The sequence below is a fragment of the Musa acuminata genome, chromosome BXJ3-10 (assembly GCF_036884655.1).
Source record: "Musa acuminata AAA Group cultivar baxijiao chromosome BXJ3-10, Cavendish_Baxijiao_AAA, whole genome shotgun sequence".
NCBI lineage: Eukaryota > Viridiplantae > Streptophyta > Magnoliopsida > Zingiberales > Musaceae > Musa > Musa acuminata.
Window position 1 is genome coordinate 17,104,918 of NC_088358.1, and position 13,352 is coordinate 17,118,269.

The 13,352-nt window shown below is 47.1% G+C and overlaps 1 protein-coding gene across 1 annotated transcript; it reads left to right on the forward strand.

The window, feature by feature from the left end:
* The first annotated feature begins 8,907 nt into the window (after positions 1-8,907).
* Positions 8,908-10,990, forward strand: LOC103999646 (transcription factor DIVARICATA). Its single transcript, XM_009421453.3, has 2 exons — positions 8,908-9,838; positions 10,007-10,990. The coding sequence occupies exons 1-2, from the start codon at positions 9,393-9,395 to the stop codon at positions 10,455-10,457; spliced, it is 897 nt and encodes a 298-aa protein (XP_009419728.2). The 5' UTR covers positions 8,908-9,392; the 3' UTR covers positions 10,458-10,990.
* The last annotated feature ends 2,362 nt before the right edge of the window (positions 10,991-13,352 follow it).

The window sequence follows — 13,352 nt, forward strand, 5'->3', positions numbered from 1 at the left end:
CATCACCAGAGCCGGGCGAAGTCCTCGGTCTCTACCTGGCGACCTCGGAATGGGTGGTCAGCCCGAGAGGCATCATCGGCACAGCAACCCGTCCATTATGTCAGCCACGTTCTCATTAGACCCAAGGTACGATACCCCTCGATCGAGAGACTGATCCTTGCACTGATAAAGACGGCTCGAAAGCTGTGACCGTACTTCTAAGCCCACATAATCAATGTGATAATTGACCAACCCCTGCAACAAATCCTCTCGAAGTTCGATGTATTAGGTTGGATGCTATAGTGGTCAGTCAAGCTAAGCGAGTTCGATATCCAATACGCCCCCAGGACGGCCATAAAAGCTCAAGTATTGGCCGACTTCATCTCTGAACTAACCCCCAAGGATCATGCTGTTGAATAGGGACACGGCGAGCGCACATGGATCCTGCATGTGGACGGGTCGACGACCACTAAGGGAGCAGGGGCCAGATGCATCCTCAGGAGCCCGACTAGAGAAACCAATGAACGATCGCTTCAGCTATGATTCAGGGCCACCAACAACGAAGCCGAGTATGAGGCGTTACTCCACGGACCGTGCCTTGCCCTGGAAATGCATGTGGACGACCTCGAGGCCTTCAACGACTCTCAGCTGGTGGCAGGACATGTCAACGGAAGCTACGAAGCCCGAGACCCAACCATGGCGCTGTAATGGGCGGAAGTAAGATGACTTGCTCACCACTTCAATCGCCTCTCGGTTACAAGGATACCTCGGGTGCAGAATGTGCGAGCTGATGCCTTGGCCAAACTGGCCTCTGCTCATGACTTGGGAGGAGCCCCGACACCTGAATTCCTCATGGCCCTGAGAGTGCTGACCCACAACATCGCCGGGACCGAGGTCTCATCAAGCTAGATGGAGGAAATCCTCCGGTTCAAGAAGGACGGGACACAAGTTGACGACCCGACGGCCACACAACGATTGAGGCAAACCTAGGCTTGTTATTGTAAGATTAGCAGAAAGTTATACCAAAGAGCTTTCTCTCAACCCCTCCTACGCTACCTCGCGCTGCCTGAGGCCGAGATGGTTCTCGCTAAGCTCCACGAGGGAATCTGCGGGGAGCACATCGGCGGCCAGACATTAGCCTTCAAGATCCTCAAGCATGGATATTATTGGCCAACCATGCGCCAAGACGCCCAATCATACGTACAGTGGTACCAATAGTGCCAAAAGCACACCCGGTTGCATCACCAGCCAACAGTCCCTCTCACCCCGATGGATGCGCTCTAGCCCTTCGCCCAATGGGGTCTTGACCTCCTCGGGCCCTTTCCTCCAGCTTTGGGACAGCGACGCTTCCTCATAGTTGGGGTTGACTATTTCACGAAGTGGGTTGAACCGAACCTCTAGCATCCATTACGGAGAAACAAGTTCAGGGTTTCACATGGAGGAACATCATCACCTGGTTCGGGATCCCAAGGGCTATCATCACCAATAATGGAACTCAATTCAATAACGCTAAGTTCAAGGCCTACTGCCAATCGTACGGAATATAATTAAAGTTCAGCTCGGTCTCACACCTCCAAACTATTGAGAAAATATTTGAGGGCAACATTGCACAACGGAAGAACAAGAAAAACAAAATCCCCTATTCCCAAAGAGATGTTCGTCGTCGTACAAAGATTGGTGCACAAAATCCACGAAATTTAAAACTGCGTATAGAGTAGATTATGTTACCTAGGGAGATCGTATATCCCTGTTTCCTTACAGATCTTTAGGAGAGGGTGAAGGAGGTCAAGCGTTCTTCTCTCTAGCGGTGATCCACACAACAGGGCTGCGATGACGCTCCTCAAAACTCTAGGCCTGCTCTGAGGTGAAGAAGGGAAGGAGAATAGGAGAGGCAAGCAAAGGCTAGAGCTTATGAGGCTCTGAATCCCTCCTATTTATAGAGGTCCCCTATCAAACCCTAATGGATCTGCATCCAATAACCCAAGCCTTTTAGAATAGTGGATCTCTATCTAATAATCTTTCATGGGCTCTTATTGGATCTCGTCCATGGGATCCAATAATTCAGGGGCTTATTGGATATCCAATAAGACAAGGGCTCAATCGGATATCTCATATCCGAACCTCTACTCATCGCAATGCCTACCATATGTGTGTGACCCTCTAGGCCCAATATCGAGCTGGCCGTGAGTCATACCTATCAAAACTCCTTCTAACTCAGTGAATTATTATCTTTGTAATAATTCACTCGACTCATCGACTACGGACATACTAGGCCACTATGCTGTAGTCCCCAGACGATACAGGGGAATCCAATCCATTGGACCTATCTGTCCTCAGTTACCATATATTTATAGTCCCTCATCCATCTAATATCCCAGAGATCGTATATCGAGCATGGTGCTGTCAGACCCATACGGTTTCTACTTGAGTCTCACTCTAATTGGATTTTCCCGGAGAACTCTTTCTCTCAACCCGAATGACCCTGGCTAGGGATTTGTCTGAGCAAGAACACATGGGATATTCCTCTCATGACGTCGAGAGTGGATGATCCTCTATCGACACTCAATAGCCCTCGTAAGGTCGACTATCACTCCCAATGACCAATTGTACTAGATTTGGGACAGCCAAATCTATAAGTCTGGTATCAAAGAGTGGAGCACTCATACAGGACATCCTTGGTGTCTCAAGTCTAAGGACCAGATATACCACTAGGACTACGAAATCGTTGTTTGATAATAAGGCATCATCAACCATCCAACATTCCGTAAGCGGATCAATCAGTGAACTCATTCTCCAATGAGCACCTGTACTGTATCCCTAGTGTCCCTACACGAGCAGCTATAAGACCAGTTGCATCCATCATATGGACGGGTATATAGCACACCAGTCTGTCCGGTTATCACGATGTCCCTCTCGAGTAACCTGTGACCGGGATTATTTAGGATCTATGTTTAAAGGTGAATCGATCTCATTATCGTGATCTCATCATGATCCGATTCCCATTGCACAAATCCAAGGACATCACAATATATGTATGCATATATGCAATAGTTATAAAGTGATATATGCCAAAATATAATAAGCAAAAAGATTTTGTATCAAGTCACACGTGCCATCACTTACGTGATTGGCTTGCTGGGCACCTATGACTAGCACAAACCAACGACCAGGCCGAAGTGATGAATCGGGCAATCCTAGAAGGACTCAAGAAAAGGGTCTCGGGTGCACTCGGGGCCTGGGTGGACAAACTCTCTAGTGTCCTATGGGTGCTGCGAACGAGCCCTAAGTCCGCCTCGGGGGAATCCCCATTCAGCTTAGCATTTGGAACCGAAGCAGTCCTTTCGCCCGAGGCGGTATTCCTGACCTTGTGCACCACCACCTTCGAGCAAAACAACTTCGAGGAGGGACTCAGGGCTAACCTAGACCTCCTCGAAGAGAAAAGGACCGAGGCGCACCTACGCACCCTGGTCTACAAGAAAGCTACAGCCCGACTTTACAACCGTAAGGTTCGCCCTTGACCGATCAAGGTCAGAGACCTCGTCCTTCGAAAGATTGAAGTGAGCGACTCAACCCGAGCAAGAGGGAAGCTTGCACTGAATTAGGAAGGCCCCTACCGGGTCTATGACATGGTCCGAGAAGGAACTTACCGCTTCGAGACCATGGGGGGGAGTCCCCTGCCAAGGACTTGGAATGCAGCAAACTTGAAAAGATTTTACCCATGAAAGTAAAGAGTCAAGATGCTTTGATCCTCCAACAGTTTGGTGAACGGGTCCGGCTCCAGCTCTAGGTCCGGATACCTCGCATGGAAGCGAGCGAAGGTGACCTGATATCCGAACTTGTACGTCACCCACCCCGACCTCTATAGACCACGCTCGAACCCAAGAGACTTCTTATACTCGGCGATTGCTCCTTCGATCCTTCTTGGCAACCCGAGGCGCTCCTCCTTCAGAGCCTCCTTAGCGGCCCAAGAGGCAGACCGGGCAGACTCGACGTCTCGGGAGAGGGTCAGTAGCTCATCATCGAGTGTCTGAATGCGGGCTCGGTTTTCCTTTAGCTCGGCCTTCAAACGGTTCACCTCTTCCTCCAGGTCTGAGGCACATAGCTCGGCCACATGGATGGTTTCCGAGCCAGGTCCGCTCTTTAGTTCTTTGACCTCTCGATGAAGATCGGAATTGGCATCCGATAGATGCTCAATCACCCTGCCGACGTCGTACATGTGGTCGATCAGTGCCATAGTGTAGTGTTGGCCCTGCATGAAGATAGCATTAGGATCTGTGACCAGAAGGGAAAGACAAATGAGAGAGGAACGCCTCTACTTACCCAGACAAGGGATCTAGCTGCCCAGTCCATCAGCACCACAGAGGAGGAATAGTAGAGCTCCTTCACCAGCACTGGATGGAGCGCCCCCCGATTGAACTCTTGAGTGACCGACCCGTCAGCCCAAATCCAACTATCGGCCTTGAGGGTCACCCACCGCGAGGCGTAGGGAGCCCATAGCTCCCCCATCGGGAGGTCTACCATGCTTAGGGCCTGGAATGGCTCGCCTTCGGCATGAGGTCGGACGTGACACAAGTCCCGAATCGGACCCAAAAGTTCCTCGGTCACCACTAAGTCCACGTCATGCCACGATTGCATTAACTCAAGGGCAGTAGAGGCCTTCGTGACTCCCAAGGGCACGTCGCCCAAGGACAAACTAATAACCTCTACCCTTGTGCTCCTAGAGGATGACTCACACGCCCCGGCAGCCGACCGATTCAATCGACTTAAAGAAGAAGAAGAAGAAGACGCTAAAGAAGAAGAGGAAAACAGAGACATCCCGACCTCAAGGTTAGGAGGAAGAAACCGAGGCAAGGAACAGAAGACTACACAACATTGCGGTGACTGCTCTAGGGGGAACTTATAAAGGAGGGACGAATCCACCTTGAGGCGACATTTGGGCTCCCCGAGGGAAGAGATGATCATAGCATTTAAAGACGTGGCACCATAACTCCTTGGATACCCCTGGATTCCCCAGTCTTGAAAGCTCCTGCCAGAATCTACTCATGACAAGAAATCTCCCGCCAGAATCCACTCGTGACAAGAAATCTCCCATTGAAAGCCACTCGTGATAGGAAGTTTCCCACCAAGACAGGAAGTTTCCCGCCAAGACCTGCATCGATCACCTGGACACACATGCATGCTATCACACGCGTGTTTCGATACGGCGCTTCAGTCTTTGCCTGAGGTGTGCAGTTCAGTCCCCGACCAGTGACTCGTCAGTCCCAAACCTAGGCCCAACGTCAATCACTCGGCCAATATGTTCAGTCTTTGCCCGAGTCATGCAGTTCGGTCTCCCGACCAATTACTCGTCAGTCCCAAACTTGGGACCGAGGTCAATCGCTCGGCCAACAGGTTCAGTCTTAACCCGAGTTACATAGTTTGGTCCCCCAGCCAACGACTCGCCAGTCCCAAACCTGGGCCTGAGGTCAATTACTCGGCTAATAGGTTCAGTTTTTGCCCGAGTCACACAGTTCGGTCCCCCGACTAGTGACTCATCAGTCCCAAACTTGGGCCCAAGGTGAATTGCTCGCCCAATAGGTTTAGTCTTTGCCTGAGTCACGCAGTTCGGTCCCCTGACCAGTGACTTATTAGTCCCAAACCTGGGCTCGAGGTCAATCACTCGGCCAATAGGGTCAATCTTTGCCCGAGTCATGCATTTCCATCCCCTGACCAGTGACTCGTCAGTCCCAAACCTGGGCCTGAGGTTAATCGCTTGGCCAACATATTCAGTCTTTGCCCGAGTCACGCAGTTCGATCTCTCGACCAGCGACTCGTCAATCCCAAACCTGGGCCCAAGGTCAATCGATCAGCCAACGGGTTCAGTCTTAACCCGAGTCACGCAGTACGATCCCCCAACCAGCGACTCATCAGTCCTAAACCTAGGCCCAAGGTCAATCACTAGGCCAACAAGTTCAGTCTTTACTCGAGTCGCGCAGTTCAGTCCCCCGACTAACGACTCGTTAGTCCCAAACCTGGGCCCGAGGTCAATCGCTCGGCCAACAGGTTTAGTCTTTGCCCAAGTCGCATAGTTCGATCCCTTGACCAGCAACTCATCAGTCCCAAACCTGAGCCCAAGGTCAATCGATCAGCCAACAGGTTCAGTCTTAACCCAAGTTGCGTAGTTCAGTCCCCTAACTAGCGACTTGTCAGTCCCAAACTTGGGCCCAATGTCAATCGCTCAACCAACAGGTTCAGTCGTTGCCCGAGTCACGCAATTTGATCCTCGACCAGTGACTCGTCAGTCCCAAACTTGGGCCTAAGGTCAATCTCTCGGCCAATAGGTTCAGTCTTTGCCCGAGTCGTGCAGTTCGATCCCCCGACCAACGACTCGTCAGTCCCAAACCTGGGCCCGAAGTCAATCGCTCGGCCAACGAGTTCAGTCTTAACCCGAGTTACACAGTTCGGTCCCCCGGCTAGTGACTTGTCAGTCCCAAACCTGGGCTTAAGGTCAATCACTTGGCCAACAGGTTCAGTCTTTGCCCGAGTCGCATAGTTCGGTCCCCCGACCAGTGACTCGTCAGTCCCAAACTTAGGCCCGAGGTCAATCGCTCGACTAACAGGTTCAGTCTTTGCCCAAGTCGCGCAGTTCGATCCCCCGGCCAATGACTTGTCAGTCCCAAACCTAAGCCCGAGGTCAGTCGCCCGACCAATAGGTTTAGTCTTTGCTCGAGTTGCATGGTTCGGTCCCTTGACCAGCAACTCGTTAGTCCCAAACCTAGGCCCGAGGTCAATCGTTTGGCCAACAGGTTCAGTCTTTGCCCGAGTCACGCAGTTCAATCCCCTGGCTAGCGATTCGTCAGTCCCAAACCTGAGCCCGAGGTCAATCACTCTGCCAACATATTCAGTCTTTGCCTGAGTCACGTAGATTGATCCCTTGACCAGCGACTCATCAGTCCCAAACTTGGGCCCGAGGTCAATCGCTCGGCCAACATGTTCAATCTTTGCTTGAGTCGTGTAGTTCGATCCCCTGGCCAGCGACTCGTCAATCCCAAACCTGAGCCCGAGGTTAGTCGCTCGGCCAATAGGTTCAGTCTTTGCCCAAGTTGCATGGTTCGGTCCCTTGACCAGCAACTCGTCAGTTCCAAACTTGGGCTCGAGGTCAATCGCTCGGCTAACAGGTTCAGTTTTTGCCCGAGTCGCGCATTTCGATCTCTCGACCAGCGATTTGTCAGTCCCAAACCTAGGCCCGAGGTTGGTCGCTTGGCCAGCAAGTTCAGTCTCCGCTTGAATTGTGAAGCACGGTTGGCCAAGCAGCCCCATAGTAAATCAGCCCGGTCATCCCTCGTAAGTGATTGATCCATACGCAACACTCCTACAAGCTAGGCGTGCCCCTCGCCCTCCTGCAAGGACCCTATGGCACGCCTCGGCGTGGGGAAGTTATAGGATATATTTTGGACTCCATCCACGTCACCACTCGTGCCCCTACCACTTCGAACACGAGGGGGGACCCCCACGCACCAAGTCAGAAGCCATGCCGAGGCACCCCTCGGTATGTCCCATCCCGGATAGCTTGGGACGACGTTGCCTAGTGCCGTTCCGCACATTCCGGGACGACGACTGCACAAAGGTACCACCTCGCACCTCGGGGATCGATCACCGCTACAAACATGCGTACGGTCAGTCCTCGCATAGTAGTATAAAAGCCTCTAATCGGTATCTGACCAAGAGAGGAAAAAAGAAAAAGGAAAAAGGAGAATCAACCACTAACTTAGTTATCGAGGGGCCAAAGACGATGCTAGTGCCCCGATCGTGAGATGCCTTCCTCAAAGACGATGCTAGTGCCCCGATCGTGAAGCGCTTCCCCTCAGACGACGTCGACATCCCGACTTGCGAATGAAGCCACCCTCGGCGCCTTGCCCAATCGATCGTAAACTCCCGACATTGACCTATGGACCAAGCCATGCTGACTCATCGATCATGGCACATTAGTTCACCAACAACAAGGATATCCCATGTTTCTTACCACAGCTGAGCCGGTAAAAAAATTGATGAGGCTTTAGTCCCACATCGAGTAGATTCGGGGAGAGGGAAGGCTCTGGAGGTGCTTAAGAGAGAGGTCTTCCCTTCGTCATTTTTTACTGACCTTGAAGGTGTCATTGGGCGATCGACAAGGTTCGAGACCTTGCCCCAAGATCTCCGTGTTGCTTAGTCTGCATAGCTGGTCTACTACTTAATGTCTTGCGGTCTTTTTCGGAATCATTTAAATTTGTTCTTCTAATGTTTATTCGTCATAATTATTTCTTAAGGGTTTTCTTATTTTATCATGAAAAGACTTTATTTTGTTTTAAATGATTTATTTTCATCTAAACTTTAGCTTAAATAAAAACTGCATTTTGGAACTAATTATAAATGGCTCAAAATTAAGTCTTTTTGTCTCCTAAGTTTTTGGGTCTCCCAATTCATTAAACGAATGGAGGGATAGATGGGCTTAGTTCGGCCCACCTTTGTTTAAGGCCCAAAACTATAGAACACATTCTAAAAAGTCAATATATCATATCATGTCAATGGATTTAAACTTTTAGATGAAATAGTATTGATCAAAATATTAAAAAATGGTATCTATGGATCGATCCATAGAAAAAAAAAAAAAGAAAAAAGATAGATTATTAGGAATATTTTAGGTATTAGAAAAAAGAGGATGTCATTTGAAAATTTTAAAAATGAAAACGTTTCTTGAAAAAGAATAAAAAAAAGAGATATTAATGTTGGATGCGAAGATTGCTGTGTTGTTGTGTTTAGAAACAAATGAGATTTTATTTTTTTTAAAAAAAATAAAAATAAAGATATATTTTTATTATATTAAATAACATAAGATCTATATCATTTTATTAAGTAATATATATTACCCAATCGAATATCTCACCAGAGAAACAGAAGAGACCTGAACGCGTCGAGCGACCACAAAGTCCACCAAAAGCCAATCACACCCCCAACCGTGGGTGGTTTTCCCACCTCGCTTTCAGATCTCACGCGACAGTGGCTAAAGGAAACCAATTCTAGACGTCGGAAGAAGGAATCGATCCGCTTACAGATCCATTTCTCCCTCCTCCCCTCTCTTCTTCCTCCTTCAGCTCTTCCTCCCACCCGACGGCAGCGAAAGCGATGAAAGGCCCCATCTTTGCCTCTCCATCTTATTCTTTTCTTCCTCGTATAGGCTTCCTCTTGCTCCGATTCTTACTCAATTGACCTGCACGAGGTTTCGAGTTCCACACTTATACATGGGCTTGCCAATCTTACCCGGAATCTCCACGCTCTGTCGATCGATTTCCGTCATCGAGATCGCTCCGATTCTACTCTATTCTGTCTCCAGTAGAATCGAGCTCAGGTTTCAGTAGCTTGAGTTCGCGGGAAGGGCGGGCGACATTTACGGGATCATGGCAAGATCGTCGATGGAAGTCCTACCTCCGGCGACGATGCCGTGTTACCCCAGCTCGAGGTCGTTCCCTGGCGAGTGGTGGAGCGGGGGCGCCATGGGTACCGGCCGCTGGACCCCCGAAGAGAACAAGCGCTTCGAGTACGCCCTGGCGACGTTCGACAAGGACACCCCTGACCGCTGGCTAAAGGTGGCGGCGTCTATTCCCGGCAAGACCCCGAGCGACGTGGAGAGCCATTACCGGGATCTACTGGACGACGTGAGCGAGATAGAAGCCGGAAGAATCCCGTGCCCTGGCTACGACCCTCCCTTTACAGTGGAGTGGGAGAGCAACTACGGCCTCGAAGCGTTGAAGCACCCTTACTGCGTCGCCGGTAAGAGGTCAGGGCCGCGAGCACCGGATCAAGAGAGGAAGAAGGGAGTCCCGTGGACCGAAGACGAGCACAAGTAAGTCATCCGAGCGCGTCCTCCTCTCCATCTTTTACACAATCGACGTTGGAATCGACTGCTGGAACATCCAAGTCCTTCGTTCATCTGTGAATTCTACCTGCTAAAAATCTGATCTTGGTGGTGGTTGCAGTGCATCTTAGCCTGTCGTTTGTATCATTTTGGCAGGAGATTTCTGCTTGGGCTTCAAAAGCATGGCAAAGGAGACTGGAGAAACATATCTCGGAACTTTGTGATCACCAGAAACCCCACTCAGGTGGCCAGTCATGCACAGAAGTACTTCATCAGACTCAATTCAGGTGGCAAAGATAAGAGGAGGTCCAGCATCCATGACATCACCACCGCCAATTTGCCGGAAAACGAGCCTCCCTTGCCGTCTCGGTCATCAAGCTCGGCTTCAGCTCCTCCTCCGTCGGTCTCGTTCTCGTCGATCCTCGATTCAAATCGACCCAACGAAGCAACCGCACTGCCAAGCTCATTAGCACAGGGGAGCCAATTCGTGCAACCACGCCATGGAGTGACAGCTTATGGGCCGACGCTAGAAGCTCATGATCCTATGTTTCGCGACCGCAACTTGCTGTTTCAGATGCAAGCAAGTCATCATCACCCTCACGGATGAGATTCTGTCGGTCAAACCATCTTCTTCGTCTGCTTCTACTATCTTAGAAATAGTAGTCGCAACTGCAACGAGGCATTCGTCCCAAGGTTATGCGCTTTAATTCTCATGAGGTCCGCACGGCGAGAAGCACGGATGAATCCTTTCTTTGTTTTCCCCTGCTCCAAAGAAACTACCAAACGATCAGAACAGCACGAAGGTCAAGAAGCAGGCATGGATTCAAGACCCTTCCATCGACCAAATCAGACATGAAGGAGAGATTGTATCAGAGGAGCTACATGTACTAGTAATACGAGGTTGTTTGTTCAAATTAATAGGGGAGTAATCCGATTGCAATAAACAGCATGGCTTTACAATTGCTGATGAATCGAGGCTGGTGTAAAGTGAAGAGATGGGAGAGTGTGGTGAGAAATCGCTACATGATATCATTGTTGATTGATTCATGCAAAGCCAACGCAGAAGATTCAACTATATCTCTTAACATTAATGTGGCTGAGTCACAGGGCATTAATTCATTCTGCAACTTTGATTCTGCAGTCATCATCTTTTATTACTTAAACTTTTATTGAGAGTCCCTTATTGCCTGTTCGTGTCTCATCTCTGCCACTTGACTGTGGTTGGTTGGGGGCTGAGTCTGCATTCCACCATCCCCTCTCCTCTCTTCTTTTGTAGGTTCTCTTCCTGGTCTACTACTTTGTAGGTTGACTAAGTAAGGACAGATGCTTCGTTTATCGGATTCAGACAAAAGTCGTCTTTGTCATCATACATAGATTTTAAGTTGGAGTCAGTTTCCTGCAGTAACTTCAATTTGGAATCTCAAAAAGAAGAAGAACGATAGAGTAACAATCAGCCCTGGTGACTGCTCCATACGAAGAATGGATTTGCTCCACCTCTTTATGGAGTCAAGTCGATATGAAGAACATAAGTAACCTAAATTAACAATGGAGAAGCAGGACAAATGGCCCACAGTTTACTACTACAACTAAATGATGATTCCTCCATGTTGTCGAATCGATTCTTCGAGTATTGTTGTTGTTATTGTTATTGTCGAAGAAGAAGAAGAAGAAGAAGAAGAAGAAGAAGAAGAAGAAGTTGTTGTTGATATTTGATTCGACGATCATAATTATTAAAAAAATACTCATATCAAATTAAAAAAAAATAAAAAAAATGAAAGAATAATCACACATTATTAAAATAAATTAAAAGAGCCAAATAGTTAGTTGATAGCCGAATCGAGAAAAATGGATTAAGACAACGATGCGCGAGTGTATTGTCTGATCAAGCAAGCCTTTTTTTGCGAGGGAGATGATTGACACACCCATCCACTTCCTTTTGGCGGAGATGCCGCGGTCTTTCGTGGAAGAAAGCGAGGGCTTGGTTCCACTCCACCACGCTTGGGGTTTTCTGATGTGCCCGCTGCCTCGATTAGGACCGCAAGCATGTCACGGTGCAGCCGCTTTATTCTTGGCAACACCATGTCTTGTTCTCTTGCTCACAGCTGTTCCTTGGTATGTCCTGCACCAATCAAATGCAACCCACTCTGACTTTTGAGGCCGATGATGATGATGGCGATCGCTTTGGTTCCGATGGAAACAGGGAGTTGTCAGCCTCCTGCACACCACCCGCCCTGTTTCTGTCACACTTGTTTTGTTGATTGGTTTGACACGATGGTACCAAAAGCAAGTTTTGTAACTCAGAATAAATAATTATTTTTTATCATAAAAAAAGATTAAATAGCTTTTTCTCATAATTAAAGATCACACTAACGCTTCAATAGAATGGACTATAAAAACATAAATATAGATTTTCTTATTTTCTATAAATTTTGATCTATGAAACGTTGTTAAGTTTGGTTTTCAAAAACATCTTAATCAATGAATGAATAGAATATTTTTTATAAAAAAAATATTTTTTTTAAATGTTAAAACTATGAATATCGTTCAAAAAGGATATTTATTTATTTTTTTCTTCTGTTTTCTACTGTTCTTTTGGATTATAAATCTAATAGGTCGAATTCCTGAATTTTTTTTGAAGTTTTTCTTGGAAAGTACCTCCATTTTTTTAACCTAATAATACCTATAATATTCCTGATTTAACATATATCTTTTTTTTTCTTTTTTTTTATATATCAGCCACAGTATAGAAACATCGATGTTTTCAGCAATACTAAAAAAACAATTATAAAGCAATACAAAAATTCTGTAACATAATGATTTTATATAAATTTTATAAAAACAACATATTTATAGTGTTTTTTACATTTTGTTGTAGTATTTTTTAGTATTATTGAAAATATTATAATTGGATCAATTTATCCTATGGACCGGTCTATAGGAAAAGGAATAAAATAAAAAGTAAAGGGATATGTGAGTGAATATATATATATATATATATATATATATATATATATATATATATAAAATTAGAAAATTCTAAAAATGAGTTATGTTTTCCGTAAAATAAAAAAGCGTAAAGAGAGACTTTTTCTGTGGTAAATTATAATATGTGCAATTGGGCCGAACTTATTGCTTGGATTAAGAGTAAATATTGGAACCTTCTTTTCTACTCTTCTTTGGGGTTTATGAATCTAATACGTGCGATCGGCCCCGACTTTAACCTATCTATATATAAAGGCCCTTTTTTCAGGGACCAAAGCCATCCGAGGCACCAAAGCCTCACAGGAAGAAGAGTCTTCCATCCTAAGAGATGTCTTTGGGTTACAGACAATAAGGACAAACTCATTAGATGTACCACGGAAGAACTCCCTAGAGTGAATAATTCCTAGCATACATATCAAATATGATTACAAGATATTCAGAATTGATTTAAAATGAATACATGCCAAGTTTTCTCAGATCTACACATGAATCTGACTACAATTCAATCTTCTTTTCGCAG